Source organism: Triticum dicoccoides, chromosome 7B (genome assembly GCF_002162155.2).
Source record: "Triticum dicoccoides isolate Atlit2015 ecotype Zavitan chromosome 7B, WEW_v2.0, whole genome shotgun sequence".
Taxonomy (NCBI): Eukaryota; Viridiplantae; Streptophyta; class Magnoliopsida; order Poales; family Poaceae; genus Triticum; species Triticum dicoccoides.
This window is the reverse complement of record NC_041393.1, coordinates 692,223,725-692,251,482: the sequence shown is the minus strand read 5'-3', so window position 1 is coordinate 692,251,482 and position 27,758 is coordinate 692,223,725. Positions and strand designations below refer to the sequence as shown.

The 27,758-nt window shown below is 45.6% G+C and overlaps 1 protein-coding gene across 1 annotated transcript; it reads left to right on the top strand.

Moving 5' to 3' along the window:
* Nucleotides 1-13,386: 13,386 nt before the first annotated feature.
* On the top strand, nucleotides 13,387-19,611 carry LOC119337714. Its single transcript, XM_037609874.1, has 2 exons — nucleotides 13,387-17,456; nucleotides 18,656-19,611. Exon 1 carries the CDS (start codon nucleotides 15,380-15,382, stop codon nucleotides 16,541-16,543), a length of 1,164 nt encoding a protein of 387 aa, XP_037465771.1. The 5' UTR covers nucleotides 13,387-15,379; the 3' UTR covers nucleotides 16,544-17,456; nucleotides 18,656-19,611.
* Nucleotides 19,612-27,758: the final 8,147 nt, after the last annotated feature.

The following is a 27,758-nucleotide window of genomic DNA, read 5'->3' as shown; positions in this document are numbered from 1 at the left end:
CGCGGCTGTGATAGTGGATCTTGAGTGGGTGCCTTCGGACGACATGTGTGTGGCCATGGCGCCGGTCAAGCAGCGATGTGACCTCCTCTACCTTTGGCTGTCCTCATCGTCAGTCCAAAGGGATTTGGTCGGTGGGTGTTGCCTCGCAGTGGCTTCCCAGCAACGGATCAATTGAAGGAGGAGATGGTGGCCTAGCTGCTGAAGTGGGTGAGGAAGCCACCATCGGCGGCGGCGCCTGTGGGTGTCGTTTTCCTCGTTGGAGGTGATGGTGGGGCGTCCCTTGCTCCATTGTTTCCGCGGAAAACCTCAGATCTGGAGGAGGCTACCATTGACGGCGGTGCCCGTGGGCGTTGTAGCCCTCGTTGGATGCGTTAAGGGCCTCCTGGATCGGACGATGGCGGCGTCTTCATCGTCACCTCCATGGGGCATCATCTTTGGAGACATTCATCGGCTGGACGGACAAGTGGACAGCTTGGTGGTTGGGCGTCGATACGTGGTGGAGCGATGCTTCATCCTATACAACGATGGCGGTGGATCTCAACGGCGTGGCACAGTGGAGGCTCGGCGTCCGATGGGTGGCGATGGACTCGCGCAGGAGGATGACGCTGTCTGGCGTCATGGTGGCGTCGATGGCAGAGAGGTCTTGTTGCCATGCTAGACAGTAATCTGGACAACTATGATTTACTGTTCAAGCGTAAATGAATTTCTGAGTGACATTTTCATCTGTGATTGTGAAATTGACATGACCAATGGCAAAAGTTATACACCACTATATATTTCTTCGATAAGGATACATACAGAGTACAACACTATATATAGAGTTGAAAATTTTCTAGTCAGAGCACAAATATCAAAGTGCTGCTTATGTTCGCAGAGGTAGGCAAAATCCACAAGGCTCCTGTCCTGGGTGGACCAAAGATATTCTCGTTTCAACTAAGCTGAATAAATTAGTCCTTAGTAGGGAGCTTATTGTTTCAGATAAGCTTAACGGTGTGCAGACCCGCCAATACCCCTGTCATATGCTCAACACGAACCTGATTATGATAATGTAGTTCACCACAACTGGATATGGCAACTTGATTTTATTGTGGGTACTGGGCATGTAACTAGCAAATGGTTTGCTCATGTGACGACGTTTTCATCTGTGATTATGAAATGGAACATTGCCAACGCAAATTATGCACCGCTACATGTGGAGTGGAAAATTTTCTAGTCATAACACATAGATCTGTTTGCAGTGCTAGGGTTGATTGTCCTCTCCCGGACCACACATCATGTCCTAACAGAATTGGGGCCATCGAGAAATCCATCAAAGCTTATGTAGAGAACAGAGGTGATCATGTTATCAACCCAACATTGGGAACAACTTTCGATCCTCTTGGTGAGGCATATGGCTTCTACAATCTGTATTCGTGGGAACATGGATTTGGCATCAAGTACGGCAAGAGCCGGCTCTATGCAAAGAAGACCAAGACCATGCAGGAAATTGTTTGTGGGCGGTCGGTGAGTAGAACACAGAGCTCAGGAACTGTGTATGTTTTTTTCAATAAAAGTAGGTATTGTATTTCATAAAAAATAAATAGTTGTGCTTGCAATTAGTTTATGCATGGGGAACTAGGTGCCGAAACACAAGTTACGAACAGATGACAACGGCTGGTACATCAAAGAGCACAGGATGGCACACAACCACTCTTTGACTCCAAGGTGCAGACAGAAGGTACTCTGGCCATCCCACAAACATCTAGATATGAACACAAAGGACTTGGTACGTCAGCTGAGGGGGGACGACACATACATCAGCAAAGTCGACGACATTATAGGAAGTTTCTCCGGAACCAGGGAGAATGTGCCATGTACTAATTGTATGTTTAGGAACCTGCATAGTCAAAGTAGCATAGATCAAGCAGATGATGAAGTTAGGAAGACAATTGAAGTCTTTGCAGACATAGGAGCTAAGAATCCGGATTTCATGCTTGTGGTGCCAGAAGATACCGAGAGTCAGATAAAGAACCTCATGTGGACCAACGGGCGGAGCAGAATGCAGTACAAGTACTTTGGAGATGTTATCACGTTCGACACCACTTACAGAAGTAACTTGTATGACATGTCATTTGGACTACTTATAGTCGTGAACGACCACTTTCAGAGCATCATCTTGGCTGGAGTGTTGCTTAGAGACGAGCAGGTAGAGAGCTTTGAATGGGTTTTCACGGAATTCATACAAATGATGGGTGGTGAAGCACCAAAGACAATTCTGACAGGTGAATATCAGTTTTAATTTGCGTGTTTCCCTTGAAGATCATCTACAGTCATCTCAATGAATTTGTCATTTATATTGTTTCAGATCAGAATCAAGCGATGGAGGTGGCCATAAAGAATGTGATGCCAAACACAGCCCACCGATGGTGCAAATGGCACATCTTGAAGAAAGAAGAAGAGTGCCTTGGACCCCTATACACAAAACGGAATGGGTTCCGAGCAGAATTCCATAAGGTCGTCAACCACACAGTCACAATAGATGAGTTTGAGACAGCATCGGGGATGTTGATTCACAAGTACAACTTAAGGTCACATCCGCAGATGACACAACTTTACGAAACCAGGAAGAAATGGGCAAAGCCATATTTCAAGGGGGTGTTTTGTGCCAAGATGACGAGTACTCAAAGGAGCGAGACTGCCAACAGTTTGCTGAAGAAATATGTACCACCTGCATGTCCGATGCATATGTTCGTGAAGCAATACATGCACTTGAAGTTTGACCAGGACACAAACGAAGCCTATGAAGAGAAACGGACCCTGATTGTAAGAAACTATATTTCTCATAAGATATAACTCCAATTTGTTGTCTCTGAACATGAACATTACAACTTCCTGCAAGGATGATATTTGAATAAGTGATCTGATATTTCCACAAGGTGGCGTCGTGCTGAGGCGCAACTTACCTATGGAGCGACATGCTAGCAAGCATGCGATGCTCAAACAGTTCGGCCAAATCCTTTATCAAGCAGGATCTTACCGTCTGGAGGTGATCGAGAAGAACAAGGTGTATAGGACAACGCTCATTAAAGCAGAGGGAAAGGAAAAAAATATCTCAGGGTAGCCTATGAGGTTAAGATGATAGATAATGGAGCTGAATTTGACTGCGAATGTGGTCAATTTGAGCACATGGGTTTGCTATGCTACCATGTGCTGAGGGTTAGAAGAACAACTTTAATCATAAATATTCATTTTCTGCATCATCTTTTTAGAATTTGTGGAAGATATTCTTGATAAACATGTGTACCGTCTGACAATGCAGGTGATGGATTATTCAGACATCCTGGAGATACCCAAGAAGCACATAGTGAAGAGGTGGAGAAGAAACGCGCGAGATGTCTTGCCCATGATGGTAGGCCACGGAGCCACTACTGCAGAGGCCTATGATGGGTTGATGGTGTTTGACGGGGGGATAGTGAAGGAAATATGCCCTAGAGGCAATAATAAAGTTATTATTTATTTCCTTATATCATGATAAATGTTTATTATTCATGCTAGAATTGTATTAACCGGAAACATAATACATGTGTGAATACATAGACAAACAGAGTGTCACTAGTATGCCTCTACTTGACTAGCTCGTTAATCAAAGATGGTTATGTTTCCTAACCATAGACAAAAGAGTTGTTATTTGAGTAACGAGGTCACATCATTAGTTGAATGATCTGATTGACATGACCCATTCCATTAGCTTAGCACCTGATCGTTTAGTATGTTGCTATTGCTTTCTTCATGACTTATACATGTTCCTATAACTATGAGATTATGCAACTCCCGTTTGCCGGAGGAACACCTTGGGTGCTACCAAACGTCACAACGTAACTGGGTGATTATAAAGGAGCATTACAGGTGTCTCCAAAAGTAGATGTTGGGTTGGCGTATTTCGAGATTAGGATTTGTCACTCTGATTGTCGGAGAGGTATCTCTGGGCCCTCTCGGTAATGCACATCACATAAGCCTTGCAAGCACTGCAACTAATATGTTAGTTGTGAGATGATGTATTACGGAACGAGTAAAGAGACTTGCCAGTAACGAGATTGAACTAGGTATTGGATACCGACGATCGAATCTCGGGCAAGTAACATACCGATGACAAAGGGAACAACGTATGTTGTTATGCGGTCTGACCGATAAAGATCTTCGTAGAATATGTAGGAGCCAATATGGGCATCTAGGTCCCGCTATTGGTTATTGACCGGAGACGTGTCTCGGTCATGTCTACATTGTTCTCGAACCCGTAGGGTCCGCACGCTTAAGGTTACGATGACAGTTATATTATGAGTTTACATGTTTTGATGTACCGAAGGAGTTCGGAGTCCCGGATGAGATTGGGGACATGACGAGGAGTCTCGAAATGGTCGAGACGTAAAGATTCATATATTGGATGATATGGTTAGGCCAAGGGGTCAAGCCCATGAGGCTTTAGATCGGTGCAAAAGGAGTTTTGCGGAGTCCAGGGGGCCAAACGCCGGAGACCCTGGCGTCTGGCCCTGGGCCAGACGCCGAGGCCCATGGCGTATGGGCCAGACGCCAAGGATTGTGGCGTTTGGTCCTGGAGTCCGAGTGGGACTCTTGCCTTTCGGGAAAAACCGACTTTGAGGAGGCTTTTGCTCCAAGTTTCGACCCCGGGGCTCAACATATAAATAGAGGGGCAGGGCTAGCACCAAAGACACAACAATTGATCCCTTGGATCTCTTAGCCGTGTGCGGTGCCCCCCTCCACCATAGTCCACCTCGATAATATCGTAGCGGTGCTTAGGCGAAGCCCTGCGACGGTAGAACATCAAGATCGTCACCACGCCGTCGTGCTGACAGAACTCTCCCTCGACACTCGGCTGGATCGGAGTTCGAGGGACGTCATCGAGCTGAACGTGTGCTAGAACTCGGAGGTGCCGTAGTTTCGGTGCTTGATCGGTCGGGCCGTGAAGACGTACGACTACATCAACCGCGTTGTGCTAACGCTTCCGCTTACGGTCTACAAGGGTATGTAGACAACACTCTCCCCTCTTGTTGCTATACATCACCATGATCTTGCGTGTGCGTAGGAAATTTTTGAAATTACTACGAAACCCAACAGTGGTATCAGAGCCTAGGTTACTTATGTTGATGTTATATGCACGAGTAGAACACAAGTGAGTTGTGGACAATACAAGTCATACTGCCTACCAGCATGTCATACTTTGGTTCGGCGGTATTGTTGGACGAGACGACCCGGACCAACCTTACGCGTACGCTTACGCGAGACCGGTTCCCTCGACGTGCTTTGCACATAGATGGCTTGCGGGCGACTGTCTCTCCAACTTTAGTTGAACCGAGTATGGCTACGCCCGGTCCTTGAGAAGGTTAAAACGGAGTCTATTTGACAAACTATCGTTGTGGTTTTGATGCGTAGGTGAGATTGGTTCTTACTTAAGCCCGTAGCAGCCACGTAAAACATGCAACAACAAAGTAGAGGATGTCTAACTTGTTTTTGCAGGGCATGTTGTGATGTGATATGGTCAAAGCATGATGCTGAATTTTATTGTATGAGATGATCATGTTTTGTAACCGAGTTATCGGCAACTGGCAGGAGCCATATGGTTGTCGCTTTATTGTATGCAATGCAATCGCGATGTAATGCTTTACTTTATTACTAAACGGTAGTGATAGTCGTGGAAGCATAAGATTGGCGAGATGACAACGATGCTACGATGGAGATCAAGGTGTCGCGCCGGTGACGATGGTGATCATGACGGTGCTTTGGAGATGGAGATCACAAGCACAAGATGATGATGGCCATATCATATCACTTATATTGATTGCATGTGATGTTTATCTTTTTATGCATCTTATCTTGCTTTGATTGACGGTAGCATTATAAGATGATCTCTCACTAAATTATCAAGAAGTGTTCTCCCTGAGTATGCACCGTTGCCAAAGTTCGTCGTGCCCAGACACCACGTGATGATCGGGTGTGATAAGCTCTACGTCCATCTACAACGGGTGCAAGCCAGTTTTGCACACGCAGAATACTCAGGTTAAACTTGACGAGCCTAGCATATACAGATATGGCCTCGGAACACGGAGACCGAAAGGTTGAGCGTGAATCATATAGTAGATATGATCAACATAACGATGTTCACCATTGAAAACTACTCCATCTCACGTGATGATCGGTCATGGTTTAGTTGATTTGGATCACGTAATCACTTAGAGGATTAGAGGGATGTCTATCTAAGTGGGAGTTCTTAAATAATATGATTAATTGAACTTAAATTTATCATGAACTTAGTCCTGGTAGTATTTTGCAAATTATGTTGTAGATCAATAGCTCGCGTTGTTGCTTCCCTGTGTTTATTTTGATATGTTCCTAGAGAAAATTGTGTTGAAAGATGTTAGTAGCAATGATGCGGATTGGATCCGTGATCTGAGGTTTATCCTCATTACTGCACAGAAGAATTATGTCCTTGATGCACCGCTAGGTGACGGACCTATTGCAGGAGCAGATGCAGACGTTATGAACGTTTGGCTAGCTCAATATGATGACTACTTGATAGTTTAGTGCACCATGCTTAATGGCTTAGAATCGGGACTTCAACGATGTTTTGAACGTCATGGAGCATATGAGATGTTCCAGGAGTTGAAGTTAATATTTCAAGCAAATACCCGAGTTGAGAGATATGTAGTCTACAACAAGTTCTATAGCTAAAAGATGGAGGAGAATCGCTCAACTAGTGAGCATGTGCCCAGATTGTCTGAGTACAACAATCGCTTGAATCAAGTGGGAGTTAATCTTCCAGATAAGATAGTGATTGACAGAATTCTCTAGTCACCATCACCAAGTTAGTAGAACTTCGTGATGAACTATGATATGCAAGGGATAACGGAAACAATTCCCAAGCTCTTCGTAATGCGGAAATTGACGAAGGTAGAAATCGAGAAAAACATCAAGTGTTGATGGTAGACAAGACCACTAGTTTCAAGAAAAGGGCAGAGGGAAGAAGGGGAACTTCAAATAGAATGGCAAGCAAGTTGCTGCTCAAGTGAAGAAGCCCAAGTCTGGTCCTAAGCCTGAGACTAAGTGTTTCTACTGCAAAGGGACTGGTCACTGGAAACGGAACTACCCCAAGTGATTGGCAGATAAGAAGGATGGCAAAGTGAACATAAGTATATTTTATATACATGTTATTGATGTGTACTTTACTAGTGTTTATGGCAACCCCTCAGTATTTGATACTAGTTCAGTTGCTAAGATTAGTAACTCGAAACGGGAGTTGCAGAATAAACAGAGACTAGTTAAGGGTGAAGTGACGATGTGTGTTGGAAGTGGTTCCAAGATTGATATGATCATCATCGCACACTCCCTATACTTTCGGGATTAGTGTTGAACCTGAATAAGTGTTATTTGGTGTTTGCGTTGAGCATGAATATGATTTGATCATGTTTATTGTAATACGGTTATTTATTTAATTAAGAGAATAAATTGTTGTTCTGTTTACATGAATAAAACCTTATATGGTTACACACCCAATGAAAATAGTTCGTTGGATCTCGATCGTAGTGATACACATAATCATAATATTGAAACCAAAAGATGCAAAGTTAATAATGATAGTGCAACTTATTTGTAGCACTGCCGTTTAGGTCATATTGGTGTAAAGCGCATGAAGAAACTCCATGCTGATGGGATTTTGGAATCACTTGATTATGAATCACTTGATGCTTGCGAACCATGCCTTTTGGGCAAGATGACTAAAACGCCGTTCTCCGGAACAATGAAGCAAGCAACAGATTTGTTGGAGATCATACATACTGATGTATGTGGTCCGGTGAATATTAAAGCTTGCAGCAGGTATCATTATTTTCTGACCTTCACAGATGATTTGAGCAGATATGGGGATATCTACTTGATGAAACATAAGTTTGAAACATTTGAACAGTTCAAAGAATTTCAGAGTGAAGTGGAAAATCATCGTGACAAGAAAATAAAGTTTCTACGATCTGATCGCGGAGACAAATATTTGAGTTACGAGTTTGGTCTTCAATTAAAACAATGTGGAATAGTTTCACATACTCATGCCACCTGGAACACCACAATGTAATGGTGTGTCCGAACGTCATAACCGTACTTTATTGGATATAGTGCAATCCATGATGTATCTTACCGATCTACCACTATCGTTTTGGGGTTATGCATTAGAGATAGCTGCATTCACGTTAAATAGGGCACCATCAAAATCCGTTGAGACGACGCCTTATGAACTGTGGTTTGGCAAGAAACCAAAGTTGTCGTTTCTTAAAGTTTGAGGTTGCAATGCTTATGTGAAAAAGTTTCAACCTGATAAGCTCAAACCCAAATCGTAGAAGTGCGTCTTCATAGGATACCCAAAAGAAAAATGTTGGGTACACCTTCTATCACAGATCCGAAGGCAAATTCGTTGCTGAGAATGGATCCTTTCTAGAGAAGGAGTTTCTCTCGAAAGAAGTGAGTGGGAGGAAAGTAGAAAACTTGATAAGGTAATTGTACCTTCTCCTTTATTGGAAAGTAGATCATCACAGAAATTTGTTCCTGTGACTCCTACACCAATTAGTGAGGAAGCTAATGATGATGATCATGAAACTTCAAATCAAGTTACTACCGAATCTCGTAGGTAAACCAGAGTGAGATCCGCACCAGAGTGGTACGGTAATCCTGTTCTGGAAGTCATGTTACTAGACCATGACGAACTTGCGAACTATGAGGAAGCGATGATGAGCCCAGATTCCGCAAAATGGTTTGAGGCCATGAAATCTGAGATATGATCCATGTATGAGAACAAAAGTATGGACTTTGATGGATTTGCCCGATGATTGGCAAGCCATAGAAAATAAATGGATCTTCAAGAGGAAGACAGACGCTGATAGTAGTGTTACTATCTACAAAGCTAAAATTGTCGCAAAAAGGTTTTCGACAAGTTCAAGGTGTTGACTACGATGAGAGATTCTCACTCGTATCTATGCTTAAAGTCTGTCCGAATCATGTTAGCAATTGCCGCATTTTATGAAATCTGGCAAATGGATAAACAAAACTAAATTCCTTAATGGATTTAATAAAGAAGAGTTGTATACGATGCAACTAGAAGGTTTTGTCAGATCCAAAGGGAGCTAACAAAGTGTGCAAGCTCCAGCGATCCATTTATGGACTGGTGCAAGCCTCTCGGAGTTGGAATAAACGTTTTGATAGTGTGATCAAAGCATTTGGTTTTATACAGACTTTCGGAGAAGCCTGTATTTACAAGAAAGTGAGTGGGAGCTCTACAACATTTCTGATAAGTATATGTGAATGACATATTGTTGATCGGAAATAATGTAGAATTATTCTGTAAAGCATAAAGGAGTGTTTGAAAGGAGTTTTTCAAAGAAAGACTTCGGTGAAGCTGCTTACATATTGAGTTTCAAGATCTATAGAGATAGATCAAGACGCTTGATAAGTTTTTTCAATGAGTACATACCTTGACAAGATTTTGAAGTAGTTCAAAATGGAACAGTCAAAGAAAGAGTTCTTGCCTGTGTTACAAGGTGTGAAGTTGAGTAAGACTCAAAGCCCGACCACGGCAAAAAAAAATAGAAAGAGAATGAAAGTCATTTCCTATGCCTCAGTCATAGGTTCTATAAAGTATGCCATGCTGTGTACCAGATCTATTGTATACCCTGCACTGAGTTTGGCAAGGGAGTACAATAGTGATCTAGGAGTAGATCACTGGACAGCGGTCAAAATTGTCCTTAGTGGAATAAGGATATGTTTCTCTATTATGGAAGTGAAAAAAGGTTCGTCGTAAAGGGTTACGCCGATGCAAGTTTGACACTAATCTAGATGACTCTAAGTCTCGATCTAGATACATATTGAAAGTGGGAGCAATTAGCTAGAGTAGCTCCATGCAGAGCATTGTTGACATAGAAATTTGCAAAATACATGAGGATCTGAATGTGGCAGACCCGTTGACTAAGAGTCTCTCACAAGCAAAACATGATCACACCTTAGTACTCCTTGGGTGTTAATCACATAGCGATGTGAACTAGATTACTGAATCTAGTAAACCCTTTGGGTGTTGGTCACATAGCGATGTGAACTATGGGTGTTAATCACATGGTGATGTGAACTATTGCTGTTAAATCACATGGTGATGTGAACTAGATTATTGACTCTAGTGCAAGTGGGAGACTGAAGGAAATATGCCCTAGAGGCAATAATAAAGTTATTATTTATTTCCTTATATCATGATAAATGTTTATTATTCATGCTAGAATTGTATTAACCGGAAACATAATACATGTGTGAATACATAGACAAACAGAGTGTCACTAGTATGCCTCTACTTGACTAGCTCGTTAATCAAAGATGGTTATGTTTCCTAACCATAGACAAAAGAGTTGTTATTTGAGTAACGAGGTCACATCATTAGTTGAATGATCTGATTGACATGACCCATTCCATTAGCTTAGCACCTGATCGTTTAGTATGTTGCTATTGCTTTCTTCATGACTTATACATGTTCCTATAACTATGAGATTATGCAACTCCCGTTTGCCGGAGGAACACCTTGGGTGCTACCAAACGTCACAACGTAACTGAGTGATTATAAATGAGCATTACAGGTGTCTCCAAAAGTAGATGTTGGGTTGGCGTATTTCGAGATTAGGATTTGTCACTCCGATTGTCGGAGAGGTATCTCTGGGCCCTCTCGGTAATGCACATCACATAAGCCTTGCAAGCACTGCAACTAATATGTTAGTTGTGAGATGATGTATTACGGAACGAGTAAAGAGACTTGCCAGTAACGAGATTGAACTAGGTATTGGATACCGACGATCGAATCTCGGGCAAGTAACATACCGATGACAAAGGGAACAACGTATGTTGTTATGCGGTCTGACCGATAAAGATCTTCGTAGAATATGTAGGAGCCAATATGGGCATCTAGGTCCCGCTATTGGTTATTGACCGGAGACGTGTCTCGGTCATGTCTACATTGTTCTCGAACCCATAGGGTCCGCACGCTTAAGGTTACGATGACAGTTATATTATGAGTTTACATGTTTTGATGTACCGAAGGAGTTCGGAGTCCCGGATGAGATTGGGGACATGACGAGGAGTCTCGAAATGGTCGAGACGTAAAGATTCATATATTGGATGATATGGTTAGGCCAAGGGGTCAAGCCCATGAGGCTTTAGATCGGTGCAAAAGGAGTTTTGCGGAGTCCAGGGGGCCAAACGCCGGAGACCCTGGCGTCTGGCCCTGGGCCAGACGCCGAGGCCCATGGCGTCTGGGCCAGACGCCAAGGATTGTGGCGTTTGGTCCTGGAGTCCGAGTGGGACTCTTGCCTTTCGGGAAAAACCGACTTTGAGGAGGCTTTTGCTCCAAGTTTCGACCCCGGGGCTCAACATATAAATAGAGGGGCAGGGCTAGCACCAAAGACACAACAATTGATCCCTTGGATCTCTTAGCCGTGTGCGGTGCCCCCCTCCACCATAGTCCACCTCGATAATATCGTAGCGGTGCTTAGGCGAAGCCCTGCGACGGTAGAACATCAAGATCGTCACCACGCCGTCGTGCTGACAGAACTCTCCCTCGACACTCGGCTGGATCGGAGTTCGAGGGACGTCATCGAGCTGAACGTGTGCTAGAACTCGGAGGTGCCGTAGTTTCGGTGCTTGATCGGTCGGGCCGTGAAGACGTACGACTACATCAACCGCGTTGTGCTAACGCTTCCGCTTACGGTCTACAAGGGTATGTAGACAACACTCTCCCCTCTCGTTGCTATGCATCACATGATCTTGCGTGTGCGTAGGAAATTTTTTGAAATTACTACGAAACCCAACAGATAGACCCTGGGTAGCCTCATCCACACCTTAGCAAATTTTAAGACATCGGGGCTAGCCTAGCCCCTCAGTTCGACTGGTCGCAAGGCCGACCTCCATGGCCAGATGGAGCCGACAGGCCGCCTCCTAGAAGGCGGTGCGCCTCAGAAGACGGCGAGGGCTTGGGCCGACTCCTGACAGGCGGCCCATCACCACCTCAAAGTCTGCACCCACCTGACCACGACAAGACAGGGCGTGGCAACAGTGCCACCTGCCACCCCCGAATCCCGAAAGGAACGTGACCACAGTGCAGACGTACCAGGCGGACACTCCTCGCCTGGCACGGCACAATAGCCACGCGGCCCATGACGATGCCTACGTCAGGCAGGGCCATGCCCCCATGATGGGCGGTCGGTGTGTGATACGTCCATTTTGCATCATGCTTTTATATCAATATTTATTGCATTATGGGCTGTTATTACACATTATGTCACAATACTTATGGCTATTCTCTCTTATTTTACAAGGTTTATCATGAAGAGGGAGAATGCCGGCAGCTGGGATTCTGGCTGGAAAAGGAGCAAATATTGGAAACCTATTCTGCACAGCTCCAAAATTCCTGAAACTCCACGAAAGTCACTTTTGGAATTAATAAGAACTATTGAGCAAAGAAAATACCAGAGGGGGCCCACACCCTGGCCAGGAGGGTGGGAGGCGCGCCCCCTATCTCCTGGGCCCCTTGGTGGCCCTCCGGTGCCCATCTTCTGCTATGTGAAGGCTTTTACCCTAGAAAAAAAATCATAATGAAGCTTACAGGACGAAACTCCGCCGCCACGAGGCGGAACCTTGGCGGAACCAATCTAGGGCTCCGGCGGAGCTGTTCTGCTGGGGAAACTTCCCTCCGGGAGGGGGATATCATCATCATCATCATCACCAACGGTCCTCTCATCGGGAGGGGGTCAATCTCCATCAACATCTTCACCAGCACCATCTTCTCTCAAAACCCTAGTTCATCTCTTGTATCCAATCTTGTATCAAAACCACAAATTGGTACATGTGGGTTGCTAGTAGTGTTGATTACTCCTTGTAGTTGATGCTAATTGGTTTACTTGGTGGAAGATCATATGTTCAGATCCTTAATGCATATTAATACTCCTCTGATCATGAACATGCATATGCTTTGTGAGTAGTTACGTTTGTTCCTGAGGACATGGGTGAAGTCTTGCTATTAGTAGTCATGTGAATTTGGTATTCGTTCGATATTTTGATGAGATGTATGTTGTCTCTCGTTTAGTGGTTGATAAGTATATTTCACATATATAATTTTGGTACTCAAATATAGCATCTATCGTGACATATTCGTCCATTCTTTCCATGATTGATTGAATATTGTTTTGATAATCATCAAAAAGGATCATTTACTAGTCCTTGGTCTATCTTGCAGAAATGTGCGCAAAGACACTAATAATCGTCAAGATTCCGTCTATGTGGCTATCGAGAAGAGTGAAGAAGAGAAGAGAAGGAAGAAGAGACTTGTGTGAGATGAAGAGAAGTAACCAAGGGGCTAGATAAAGAAGTGGGAGGACCTTCTTGTGAAGAAAGAAGAGAAGAAAGAGGGCCAAATCACAAAGTGCAGATGAGAGGAGGGGAACAAAATCCCTAGGCGCTGGAGGGATCCGATTGGGCCTGGCTACTCATCTCTCTCCCTCGCACCTCCTTCTCCACCTCCGGCCGCCGCCACGGCCAGGCCGGCGTGGTGGTGCGCCTCTGCCACCCATCCATCCACGAGAATACCCACCTCCAGCACCACACCACCATATCCACTCCACCAGTAGCGCCACCACCACCAGCTCGCGCGCACGACCAGTCAACCACCTGCGCCGCCATCTCCCCGCGCCGCCTAGTACCTTCAGCACCACCAGCGCCTCCACCGCGCCTTCACCCCACGCTCGCGCGCTCGACCAGACGAGGCGTCTGGTGCCCCGCGCGATTCTCCTCGCCTCGCTGCTTCTCTTCTTCCTCCTTCCCTTGCCTCGCTGCTTCTCCCACACCCCTGCCGCTGTTCATCTCTCTGCTCCACCTCCTCTGCTTCCCCTAACGCTGCTGCTGCTGCTCTTCTTCTCAACCCCACGCTGCTGCTCCATCTCTTCCACTTCCTCCACTTCCCTCCTTCTCTGAACTCGAAGCTTCTAGCTGCTGCTTCTTCCTTGGCCCCCTGCTCTGCTCCTAATCTGAACCATAAATTGCTGCTACTCCCCTTCATTCTCTAAATTTCTGTAGACTTGAGATCATATGTAATATTCATATTTGGCTAGTGCTTGAAACTTGCTATTGGTTCAGATTTGTAACTGTATAATAATGCTATGACATGTTCAGTTTCAGACTGGTGATTGTTTAGTACTGTAGTACTGTTTTTGTTCATCGGAGAGTATTAGAACAGTGCCCTGTAATACCATATTTCGTATTTGTGTGTGTGTGTGTGTGTGTGTGAAATATATTAATTATGTACTGCACTTGCTACTGATTAGTGTCCAGTTTACTGTAGACTGTTGCTCAAGTTCCTGTGATATATATCATGTTTGACAGTTTAGTCTTCTAGTTATTGTTGCACTGATTTATGTCAAGGAGATTTGGCTAGTGTGATGTGAGTCCAGTACATGTGCTTTATAATCCTGTTTGTAACCGGTGTTCATTTTGTAGTCCCAGTGATATATCTTGTACCTTGTGCTAGCTATGAACCTGTGATATATATGTGTGTGTTATGTTCATGTCCTTTTACTTCTCTTGTCATTGATGATAGCTTTTGTTAGTATCTTAATTTCTCAAGCATTACGAAAATACCAAAAAGATTGTTGAAGATAATTTGAACCTTCCTTGCTACTGTGTTATTTTCTTTATCGTCAACTTTGGTTAGTTTAGGTCTATATTTCCTTGCAATCATCATCTAAATTCTATTACCTAGCTTTAGCCGAGTATAGTTGCCGTCGCTTAGTCCCTAAGGAGAACACGACACTCGCAGTTTGGGTATAAAAACCCCACTGTACCTACTATCGATCATTTTGGCGCCGTTGCCGGGGACTAGCGTCGAGCGATTGTGCAAAGCTATAGACTAGGCTTAGTATAGTTTTTGTTTAAATTTCCAGTCAAATTTATTTCTGTGTTTCTTTTACCTTTTTACTTTTTGTTGCTTCGGCTTATTTGGATACTAACCCTCTCACCAATGTTTGATGTTTGTGAGCATGTGTAGGATATCTTACTATTTTTAGGCTGATAGATAGTTGCGCTTGTACGTATGGCTTTAGTACGTGATCTTTGGTTGCCAAGTAGTTTGGGCACGATGACAGGGCCAATTTAGCCATCTATTGAGGCCGAAAATTTTGAGTTGAGGCCGGGACTTATTGCTCTCGTCTTGCAGAATCAGTTTAGAGGATTACCCAATGAAGACCCTCATGAGCACATTTGTAATGTCCTGGAGTATGCCAATACTATCCAGTACCATGGCGTTTCCCAAGATGCTATCAAGTGTATGCTGTTCACATTCTCTCTCAGAGATGCTGCTAAGGACTGGTACTATTCTTTGCCATCAAGATCATACACTTGGGGTGATATTTCGCAAGCTTTCCTGCACAGATATTTTCCACTTTACAAGCAAGCTGCAATTCGTGACCAGATCCTCAGTTTTGCGCAAGATGGAAGTGAGAGCTTGTATGCAGCTTGGGAGAGATATAATTATTTGCTTAGAAAATGTCCTAATCATGGGCAAAAGGATTGGTTAGTGCTCCAGATATTCTATAGAGGGCTGACACATGCTTTGAGAGATCTTATTGGTATGTCAGCTGGTGGAACAATCATGAACAAGACCGTTGAGGGTGCAATTATTCTCATTGAGAGCATTGCCTTCCACCAAATGCAATGGGGTTATGAAAGGCCTAGTTCAAATCCGAAGGTTGCAAGCCATCTGCAATCAGAAGCTGTGTGTTCCATAAGTGAACAGAAATCATCCATGGTGCCTAATATTCAAAACCAGCATGTTCCATTCCGGGGACAACAACATTTCAGAGCTGAATTAGATCCTCCATGTAGAAAGATTGATCTTACTTCAAGTATCCTTGATGATGATTATGATATTTTTCAAGATGATGTAACCATTGTAGATCAGATGGAAACCACAGTAGCAGATCCAATACCTCATGGTAATGAAACTGTTCAGACTGAGTCAAAGTTGCAAGAAGATGTTTATGAGGAACCTACTCTGATTGATGCTAAGTTGAGACAACAAGATATGGAGAAAGTTACTTGTGTTAGTCAACTATGTGACTGGTGGAATTTAGTCGTGGCACCAATTGCCCACACTTGTGTTACAACTGTATCTGGGATATTTTTCAAGAAGAAATCATTAGCTCCACCAGTGGTTGCCTCTATCTCAGTTAAAGAGAGTATCTCAGAGAGGAATAGTGAAGATGAGATTCCAACTCCTGCACATACATCTAAGCAAGTCGGAGACATTCCAAGGAGAGAGATACAAGAGGTTGAGTCAAATTTAGAAGAGTTGATACTTCAATATCCTGAGAAGATCCCACGTGTTGCTGAGCTGCATGACTGGTGGAAGTCATCAGTGTCATTGTTGAAACTTAGCAGTGATGGTGATGAGGAGAATATTGCTCAGAAAGACAGCGAGGTAGTGATCTAAGCACCCCTACCATATCATGTTAGTGCATATTGACAGATGGAGACACTTCAGACTCAATTAGGTGTTGCTGGTAGTAGCACCATAGAAGATCCAGAGGAAGAGAGATCTCAACTTGAAGAAGAAATACTCGAAGACGAGGAACAAGATGATCTAGAGCTCGAACAACCAAGTGATCAAGTTGAAGATTCATCATCTACTACTCTTGAAGAAGCAAAAGAAGTTGTTGTAGATGAACTTGAAGAACCAGAAATTCATTTGCCTATTGTCATACAAGAGCGTGATGTAGCAGGTTTATCTAATCCTCTTGATGACATGCGTCCCTATGACTTATTTGCTTCTACCTCGCATTACATGATACCATCAATTAAGGTAGATTTGAGAAAGTATTTGCTTGGATATGATGATATATACCATGTTCATGGCATTGCTCACATTTGTTATGATTACACTTATTTTCCTCCTGCTAGACCCATGCTTAATGAAACATGTCATTCTCATGTTAGTCTGGAGCTTAATGATTCATATCATCTTCATGCTAGCATTGAGCTTACTGATTTCTACCATTCTAAACATGTGCTTTATAGCTATGCTTATGTAATTGGGTACTCTATTGATGATTTAGAGGGCATCTACCCTATCACTTGTAGTTGTTGTTTGTGTGAGTCCTATTTCAGGTTTTTGCTTGTGCACGAATCAATACATGCTGACCAGGTTCGAGGTGACATCCCTTGGGATCCTGGTGGAGTCAGAGCATGGCGATGAGGAGAAGTAAGGAGCACACATGAAGAGAGAAGCTGGAGCAGGCATGAGGATAGGGAAGCAAAAGGAGAGGAGTCACAATGCACGAGGAAGCAAAGGAGAAGAGTTGCAGTTTAGAGAGTGTCGAGCGAGTGCTACTTCCTATAAAAACCCGGTGAGCTATTTCATGACCTATTCCGAGTATATCATCCATTGATACATGCTGAAATCAAATGTTATTTGGGTTGCTTAAGCCATGCCTTAAATGTTGCCCCACTGAATTTTATTTGACATATGGTGCTTGATGTGAATATGTGAAGTGAGTGTTGAATGCCTTGTAACCTAGTAATCTACACAATGCTTGCTTTGCTAAAATTAGTGAAAGCTATTAGTTTTGAGTGCTCAAATCCCTAGTACACTAGAAAACTTAATCATTATCTGCTTTTACCTCGATACACCTAGATCACCACGTTTAGATGCTGAATTTGTGCCAAGTGTCTTCACATTGAGAGCAATCACCTAACCACTATGGATTAGCATGCTATGTTCCCTGGATAGGTAGCATGTGAACCAGACATGGAGAAGTGATGATTCCTGTTTTTGTTCTTATGCATTGTTGATTTAAGATAAGTAATATTGAATAAATAAGTCTGGTCTACCTACAGTAGCATGTCATGTTCCCTGGATCGGTGGCATGTGAAATCTAGTAGCTTGGACAGTAATAAATAAATAAATATGTAATTGTCAAACCAGGTGTATACCATGTTCTCGGGATCGGTGGTATGTTCCTTTGGGGAGACAAAAAAACTAATAATTGGTCGAGCCAGGTGTATACCATGTTCTCGGGATCGGTGGTATGTTCCTATGGTGAGACTAATAATAATATAATCATTGCTTTATCTCTGTAAATAAGTGATTTGATCACAAGATTTAATTCAGTTCATTTTGTTCTTGGGATCATGCTCTCTTTAGGAACCATTTGGCACAGTCATCATTTAAACTTGTTGATCCTCTTTTATCATTGTAAAAGTTTAAAATGGTCATGCTTACTAGTACTCTATTGCTTTGTAGCACTCTTAACCATTGATTTTCACTAGTTAAGTCCAAGGCATGCTTTGTTTGGAGATCTACTTCACTGGGACATTCTCCAGTCAGCTCACTGTTCATTATCTAGCTCTTGTCATATTCCTTTGCTTGAGGACAAGCAAAAGTTTAAGTGCGGGGGAACTTGATAAGTATATTTCACATATATAATTTTGGTACTCAAATATAGCATCTATCGTGACATATTCGTCCATTCTTGCCATGATTGATTGAATATTGCTTGATGATCATCAAAAAGGATCATTTACTAGTCCTTGGTCTATCTTGCAGAAATATGCGCAAAGACACTAATAATCGTCAAGATTCCGTCTATGTGGCTATCGAGAAGAGTGAAGAAGAGAAGAGAAGGAAGAAGAGACTTGTGTGAGATGAAGAGAAGTAACCAGGGGGCTAGATAAAGAAGTGGGAGGACCTTCTTGTGAAGAAAGAAGAGAAGAAAGAGGGCCAAATCACAAAGTGCAGATGAGAGGAGGGGAACAAAATCCCTAGGCGCTGGAGGGATCTGATTGGGCCTGGCTACTCATCTCTCTCCCTCGCACCTCCTTCTCCACCTCCGGCCGCCGCCACGGCCAGGCCGGCGTGGTGGTGCGCCTCTGCCACCCATCCATCCATGAGCATACCCACCTCCAGCACCACACCACCATATCCACTCCACCAATAGCGCCACCACCACTAGCTCGCGCGCACGACCAGTCAACCACCTGCGCCGCCATCTCCCCGCGCCGCCTAGTACCTTCAGCACCACCAGCGCCTCCACTGCGCCTTCACCCCACACTCGCGCGCCCGACCAGACGAGGCGTCTGGTGCCCCGCGCGATTCTCCTTGCCTTGCTGCTTCTCTTCTTCCTCCTTCCCTTGCCTCGCTGCTTCTCCCACGCCCCTACCGCTGTTCATCTCTCTGCTCCACCTCCTCTGCTTCCCCTAACGCTGCTGCTGTTGCTCTTCTTCTCGACCCCACGCTGCTGCTCCATCTCTTCCACTTCCTCCACTTCCCTCCTTCTCTGAACTCGAAGCTTCTAGCTGCTGCTTCTTCCTTGGCCCCCTACTCTGCTCCTAATCTGAACCATAAATTGCTGCTACTCCCCTTCATTCTCTAAATTTCTGTAGACTTGAGATCATATGTAATATTCATATTTGGCTAGTGCTTGAAACTTGCTATTGGTTCAGATTTGTAACTGTATAATAATGCTATGACATGTTCAGTTTCAGACTGGTGATTGTTTAGTACTGTAGTACTGTTTTTGTTCATCGGAGAGTATTAGAACAGTGCCCTATAATACCATATTCGTATTTGTGTGTGTGTGTGTGTGAAATATATTAATTATGTACTGCACTTGCTACTGATTAGTGTCCAGTTTACTGTAGACTGTTGCTCAAGTTCCTGTGATATATATCATGTTTGACAGTTTAGTCTTCTAGTTATTGTTGCACTGATTTATGTCAAGGAGATTTGGCTAGTGTGATGTGAGTCCAGTACATGTGCTTTATAATCCTATTTGTAACCGGTGTTCATTTTGTAGTCCCAGTGATATATCTTGTACCTTGTGCTAGCTATGAACCTGTGATATATATGTGTGTGTTATGTTCATGTCCTTTTACTTCTCTTGTCATTGATGATAGCTTTTGTTAGTATCTTAATTTCTCAAGCATTACGAAAATACCAAAAAGATTGTTGAAGATAATTTGAACCTTCCTTGCTACTGTGTTATTTTCTTTATCATCAACTTTGGTTAGTTTAGGTCTATATTTCCTTGCAATCATCATTTAAATTCTATTACCTAGCTTTAGCCGAGTATAGTTGCCGTCGCCTAGTCCCTAAGGAGAACACGACACTCGCAGTTTGGGTATAAAAACCCCACTGTACCTACTATCGATCAGTGGTGTTATGTGAACGTCGAATACATGACACTTCACCATTATTTGGGCCTAGAGGAAGGCATTGGAAAGTAATAAGTAGATGATGGGTTGCTAGAGTGACAGAAGCTTAAACCCTAGTTTATGCGTTGCTTCGTAAGGGGCTGATTTGGATCCACATGTTTCATGCTATGGTTAGGTTTACCTTAATACTTCTTTTGTAGTTGTGGATGCCTGCAATAGGGGTTAATCATTAGTGGGATGCTTGTCCAAGAAAGGGCAGTACCCAAGCACCGGTCCACCCACATATCAAATTATCAAAGTACTGAACGCGAATCATATGAGCGTGATGAATCTAGCTTGACGATAATTCCCATGTGTCCTCGGGAACGCTTTTCTCATTATAAGAAATTATCCAGGCTTGTCCTTTGCTACAAAAAGGATTGGGCCACCTTGCTGCACTTTATTTACTTTCATTGCTTGTTACCCATTACAAATTATCTTATCACAAAACTATCTGTTACCTACAATTTCAGTGCTTGTAGAGAATACCTTACTGAAAACCGCTTGTCATTTCCTTCTGCTCCTTGTTGGGTTCGACACTCTTACTTATCGAAAGGACTACGATAGATCCCCTATACTTGTGGGTCATCAAGACTCTTTTCTGGCGCCGTTGCCGGGGAGTGAAGCGCCTTTGGTGAGTAGAACTTGGTAAGGAAACATTTATATAGTGTGCTGAAATTTTCTGTCACTTGTTATGATGGAAATTAATCCTTCGAGGGGCTTGTTCGGGGCATCTTCTCCCCGACCAGTAGAGCAAAGAGTTGCCCCTCAACCTACTGAACCTACTGAAAATGTTTATTTGAGATTCCTTCGGGTATGATAGAGAAACTGCTAGCTAATCCATTTGCAGGAGATGGAACATTGCATCCCGATTTACACCTTATCTTTGTGGAAGTTTGTGGATTATTTAAGCTTGTAGGTATTCCCGATGATGTTGTTAAGAGGAAGGTCTTCCCTTTATCTTTGAAGGGAGATGCATTGACATGGTACAGGCTATGTGATGATACTGGATCTTGGAACTATAAACGATTGAAGTTGGAATTTCACCAGAAGTTCTATCATATGCATCTTGTTCATCGTGATCGTAATTACATATATAATTTTTGGCCTCGCGAAGGAGAAAGCATCGCTCAAGCTTGGGGGAGGCTTAAGTCAATGTTATATTCATGCCCCAATCATGAGCTCTCAAGAGATATGATTATTCAAAAATTTTATGCTAGGCTTTCTCTCAATGATCGCACCATGCTCGATACTTCTTGTGCTGGTTCTTATGTGCTGAAGACTACTGAATTCAAGTGGGATCACTACAAAAAGAAGACACATCAGTGACATTTTGGGCCGAACGAATTTTTTTCCTGTCATACATATGACACTTCTATGATGATAATTGTGACAAAACCCGGTATCATCATAGATGTGGTGGGCTCCTACTTCTATGACAAAAAATCATGACAGAAAATGGGCTTTTCGTCCTGGGTTGGCCGGAGATGCAGCTACATGACATTCTTTGGGCCGTCCATGACGGAAAAAACCGTGGTAGAAGCGAAGGCGAGGAAAATTTCGGGGAGTTCCCGGTTACGCTGGGTGGTCGGAGGCCGAGCCATGTGTGTTTCTCTTGTACACATACGCGCGTGTGTGCGAGGCATTGGCTCTAACTGAACCCGAGCGAGGCGTTGGTCTCTAACTGAACCTGAGCGATTGCACTGCAGGCTACGCGTTACTGAACCCGAGCGATCGATCGATGGCTGATAACTGAACCCGATCGTGCGATTCCTTCGCTACTGCTGCTAACTGAAGCCGATCGATGCTGCCTCTCTGGATAAACAGTGAGAGTTGTGGGGGGGGAGGGTTTGGATGAACAGTGAGCGGTGGGGGTGGATGAACAGGACCCCGTGGCGTTGCCTCGATCGAGCCGGTTGGGGCTGGATGAACAGGACCCTGTGGAGGGCTGGATGAATAGGACGACCCCTTGGAGGGCTGGATGAATAGGACGACCCCGTGGAGGGCTGGATGACCAGTAGACGGTGGAGGGGTGCCCGTGGAGGGGTGGTTGAACAGTAGCCAGTGGAGTAGCGCGCGCTGGAGGCTGGCTGAACAGGAGTCCCTGGAGGCTAGAGGAGGTCGACGGTAGCCCGTGGAGGCTAGAGGAGGTCGACGGTGGAGATGAACAGTATCCCATGGAGTCCCGTTTTGCGGTACGCCACACCCCTCTCGATGGACAGGACCCCCGTTTCGACCGTAGCGCTCCAACACAAGTCCGTTTCGTCCGTTTTGCGGTATGCCACACCCCTCCCGATCAACAGGACCCCCGTTTCGACCGTAAGAGGTCCGTTTCCTCCGTTTTGCGATACGCCAGACCCCTCCCGATGAACAGGATCCCGTTTCGAACGTGGCCGGTCGAACACAAGAACGTTTCCTCCGTTCTGCGGTACGCCAGGCCTCGTTTCCAACGCCTGTTCCGTCCAAGCCCTCCCGATGAACACGACGATGCATTCCGTTCCGACCCAGCCGGTTGGCTCCCCATGAACACGACGATGACGCTGTTTCTCCATTCCGACCCAGCCCCTGGCCGTACATATGCGCGAGTAGGCGTTCGAGACCCTGCCCGTATGTATACATACGTGGCCGTATTTTCTTTTTTGCACACTGGCCATTGTACGTACGTGTACATGCTACGTGCGCGCCTCTACTACGACACGTGCACGCCTCTAGTACGACACGTGCGCGCCTCTACATCCACCAGTATGTACGTACACGTTCGCGACCATAATGACAACACTTCGTACGCTTCGACCAGGTGGGTCCTGACTGTCAGGCACTTCCTTGCGTGCGAAGATATAGCTGGTGGGTCCCAGCAGTCAGGGGGGCGAATCATTTTTTTCCCGGACGCACTTCCTTGTGTCCGAAGATGTAGCTGGTGGGTCCCAGCAGTTAGGGGGAAACATTTTTTTCACGAAATACAGTGGACCGTCCCGTGGGTCCCTGCTGTCAGGTGGAGGTATCATTATTTTCCGCGTAATAAGGAGGCACTTCCTTGCTGTGGCCGTGGACCCAGCTATCAGCTTCTCCACGTACAGTCCACGTCCGATGGAAGTCGTTCCTTGATCACGTTGACCACGCCGCACCGAGAGCACCAGGGCGGTGGACGACGGCGAGGCCTAGGAAGGGGACGACGCGGAGCCTGGGAAGATGCGGCAGTGGATGCCCACGCGGAGAGGAGTATGAGGGTCCACTGGTCCGGCTGTGGTGTGAGGCTGCCGTCGCCGCAGAATAACAAGGGGTGTGGGTGAGTAGAGGGATGGCCTGGCCAGCGGTGGGAGTAGTAGGAGGCGGTGAGGCCTCCGCGGCATCACAGCCGGCCATGGGAGGCAGGAGCATGCGACACGACCGGCGCTGCTTTGGGCGGCTGGAGCAAGAAGACCAGAGGTTGAAGAAGCACTACAGCCGTTGGATGGACATTGTACGGTTATTAGAGCTAGAATCGTTCATATTGACTAAAGTTGATAAAGGCCCCCATCCCAGTCAACTTAGTAGGCCCACAAGTCAGCCTCCCACCATGGTGGGTCCCAGCTAGCAGGGGGAGCATTCATTTTTTTGTGCGTAGTAAGGAGGCACTTCCGGTGGGTCCGAGCTGACAGCGGGGGAATGTTTTTTTCGTGAAATACGATGGTCCGTTCGGTGGGTCCCAGCAGTCAGGGGGAAATGTTTTTTTTCACGAAATACGGTGGCCCGTCCAGTGGGTCCCAACAGTCAGGGGGGAAACATTTTTTTCGTGAAATACTGGTGGCCCTTCCGGTGGGTCCCTGCTGTCAGGTGGAGGAATAATTATTTTTCGTGTAATAAGGAGGCACTTCCTAGCGGCTGCCGTGGACCCAGCTATCAGCTTCTCCACGTACAATACTCTTTTGATGGAATTCGGTCGTTGACCACATTGACCACGCCGCACCGGGAGCACCACGGCGGTGGACGATGGCGAGGCCTAGGAAGGGGACGACGCGGAGCCGGGGAAGACGCGCTAGTGGATGCCCATGCAGAGAGGAGTACGAGGGTTCACTGGTTCGGCTGCGCTGCCGTCGCCGCAGAATAACAAGGGGTGTGGGTGAGTGGAGTGGAGGGATGGCCTGGCCAGCGGTGGGAGTAGTATGGGGGCGGTGAGGCCTCTGCGACAACAAAGCCGGCCACGGGAGGCAGGAGCAAGCGGCACGACCGACACTACTTTGGGCGGATGGAGCAAGAAGACCAGAGGTTGAGGAAGCACTACGGCCGTTGGATGGACATCGTACGGTCAGTCGAGCTAGAATCGTGCATATTGACTAAGTTGACCAAGCCCTTCGCCCCCGTCAACTTAGTAGGCCCACTATACTGGGTCCCAGCTAGCAGGGGGAGTATTCATTTTTTTGTGCGTTATAAGGAGACACTTCCTTGCGTGCGAAGATATAACTGGTGGGTCCGAGCTGTCAGCGGCGGTAACGTTTTTTTCGCGAAATATAGAGTCCCTTTTGGTAGGTCCCAGATGTCAGGTGGAGGAATCATTATTTTGCGTGTAATAAGGAGGCATTTCCTTGCGTGCGGCCGTGGACCCAGCTGTCAGCCTCTCCACGTACAGTCCACTTCAGATGCATGTCGGTCGTTGACCACGTTGACCACGCCACGCCGAGAGCACCAGGGCAGTGGATGACGGCGAGGCCTAGGAAGGGAATGACACGGAGCCAGGGAAGACTCGGCAGTTTTTTCCCACGCGGAGGGGAGTACGACTGTACGAGGGTTTACTGGTTCGTCTGCCATCGCCGGAGAATAACAGCCGGTGTGGTACTGTGGGTGAGTAGAGGGATGGCTAGGCCAGCGATGGGAGTATGGTGGGACGGTGAGGCCTGCGCAGCAGCACAGCCGGCCGCGGGGAGGAGGGAGCAGGCCGTCTCGCCGGCGCTTGTTTGAGCGGCTGGAGCAGGAAGAGCAGAGATTGAAGAAGCACGACGGGCGTTGGATGGACATCCAACAGTCACTGCTTGTGCGTCAACCTTTTTTTAGAAAAGCCTCAAATCTGTGGAAAACAGCATACAGGCCATCTGCCATTATTTCAAATAATTTACAGCTCATTTGCTAATTCTTACGGGTTTTTTTGGAGCCCATATTCTTTTTGTTAGCATTACAGCCCATATTGTGGCCACAGTTAAAAAATTATACGAAATTTTGCATATGTCGGTGCGGTCTGAACTGTTTTTAATCCCGAAATTTCGAGTCACATTCAGATTGATTTTAAAAATAAATGTATATCAATATAAAATCCAATAAATTGTCCACGCATAAAAATCAATGCAATTTAAAATCTCAAAATGAAAAAAAGATATTTGAAACTAATTGCCGGTTTGATGTGTTTTAAAAATGTACAACCCATTTCTCATTACTGATAGGCCATTTTCTTGGCCAGCCGAATGAACTCTCCTCGTCTTGAAAGATTTGCAGCCCAACAGGCCTGATAAAGCGACTTACTTGACAAATCACAAAAAAACTGGGCTAGCCATTTTCAGAAAGAAAAAAAACTACTGGGCTGGTCTGTGGTAAACATAAAAGAAAAGGCTGTCTAGACAGGCCAGAGTGTCCCGCACAGCCCAGTTGACACCCTGCTTCCGTCTAAAAAACAAATTAGATAAATGCCACTCCAATTATGACGATTCATAAAAATGCCACTGCAATTTCCAAACTTTGAAAAATGCCACTGCAATTTTTGCAAACTTTGAAAAATGCCACTGCAGTTTACAAACTGTGAAAAACGCCACTCCAGACTTCGAAAAATGCCACTAGAAATGGCATGAAATGGCATTTTTCAAAGGTTGAAATTGCAGTGGCATTTCTCGGATACACCAGATTTGGAGTGGCATTTATCAAATTAACCCAAAACAGAAATAACTAGGCGAGCTGCTGGGTCCCTGGTGTCAGCCGCTCGTTGTGCAATTCTCTCGTTTATTGACTACGTTGACAATGGCATGGGACCCAGATGTCAGAAATCCACTAGGAGGAGCCATTTTTTTATTGGCTTGAAATAAGGAGGCACTTGCTTGCGTACTGCCATGACCTTGGCAGGTCCCTGCTGTCATCCTCTCCACGTACAATCATCTCCTAATTGTGTACGCGTCAACTTGGTAGGCCCACAAGTTAGCCTCTAAACCCCGTGGAGGACAAATACAACCCATTTAAAAAAATAATAGCCCATTCCATACGTTCAAACGGAAAGTTCAACATTCAGAGCAAAGTAACAGGTCTGATCCACATATAGAGTACTGAACTTCCACGTTGACAACCATCATAGCCAAGTTAACTATCTACTCCCACTAATACTCTAGTAGCATACAAGTACTAACTTACTCTTAGCTAACTAGTCGATGCCGACCGCCATCTATGGTACACGCTAAATGCCGGCACCAGTGTTCTGCACCTCGCCTCGGACTTGCAAGAGGTGCGATAGGGCGCGTTGCTCGCGCGCATTGGCCCTTTCCATGCCAGCGTGGTCCACTGAAGCTTCGGCTTCCAAGCGGGAAACCCACTTGACGAGCTGGTAGTAAAAATCGGCGTCGCGAACGCGTATGTGCCCGACAGCCTCTAGGGCTATTTGCCGAGCGTCGGCCTCCACGTAGTCGGCCCAGTTGCGGGCGCTCTGCTTGCGACTCAGAGCGTCGGTGCGCTGCTGCTCCATGTCCCGCTGGCGGCGCAAATCGGCAATACGCTGCTCCTCCACCAGGCGGTCGCGCTCCAAAAACTCCTGCTCCTCCGCCAGGCGGTCGCGCTTCAACAACTCCTCGATCTCCGCATTGCCATCTAAAGACAGATAGAATGCCTCCTCCCTCCGTCTGCCTTCCGGTGAAAAACCGAACACTAGTTCCGGTGGTGACCGCCTCCAGCGTCGCCTACCGCGGACGGGCGGGGGCATGGCGGACATGGCGAGCGACGTCAGGCCGGTGGGGGCTTATGAGGATATGGCGAGTTGAGTCACGGTGCCACTGGAGAAGGCCGGGAAACAGTACCTATAGGCGGAAGGTAGCGCGACGGTCATCGGAATTCAATGCATAATGGCTTAGCGCGCCAGCTTGCCGTGGAAAACTAGAGAAACTGAAATTATGACTGTGCCATCCTGTCCCGTCTGGGTCACACGCCGGCATGCGGTCAAACGAGTGCACTCGAATCATCTCCCTCCTTGTCAATAATGATTCCACGGATTTTAAAAGCCCGCAACAATTAAAGCACATCTTTTTTCGCATCAGTTAGCTGCCTTAATTACGGCCGGCTGCATGCAGGCACTCAGAATCGCTCGCAGCCAGTACGTGGAGAAGCATGCAACGAGTCACAGCCGTGGGCACGCATGCAGCACTTAAATCGCTGGAATTAATTAGGCTTAAACTTCTGCATGCCATTAATTATTGCCATGCCTTGGTCTTGCTGCTTTGCTCACAGGACTAATAAAC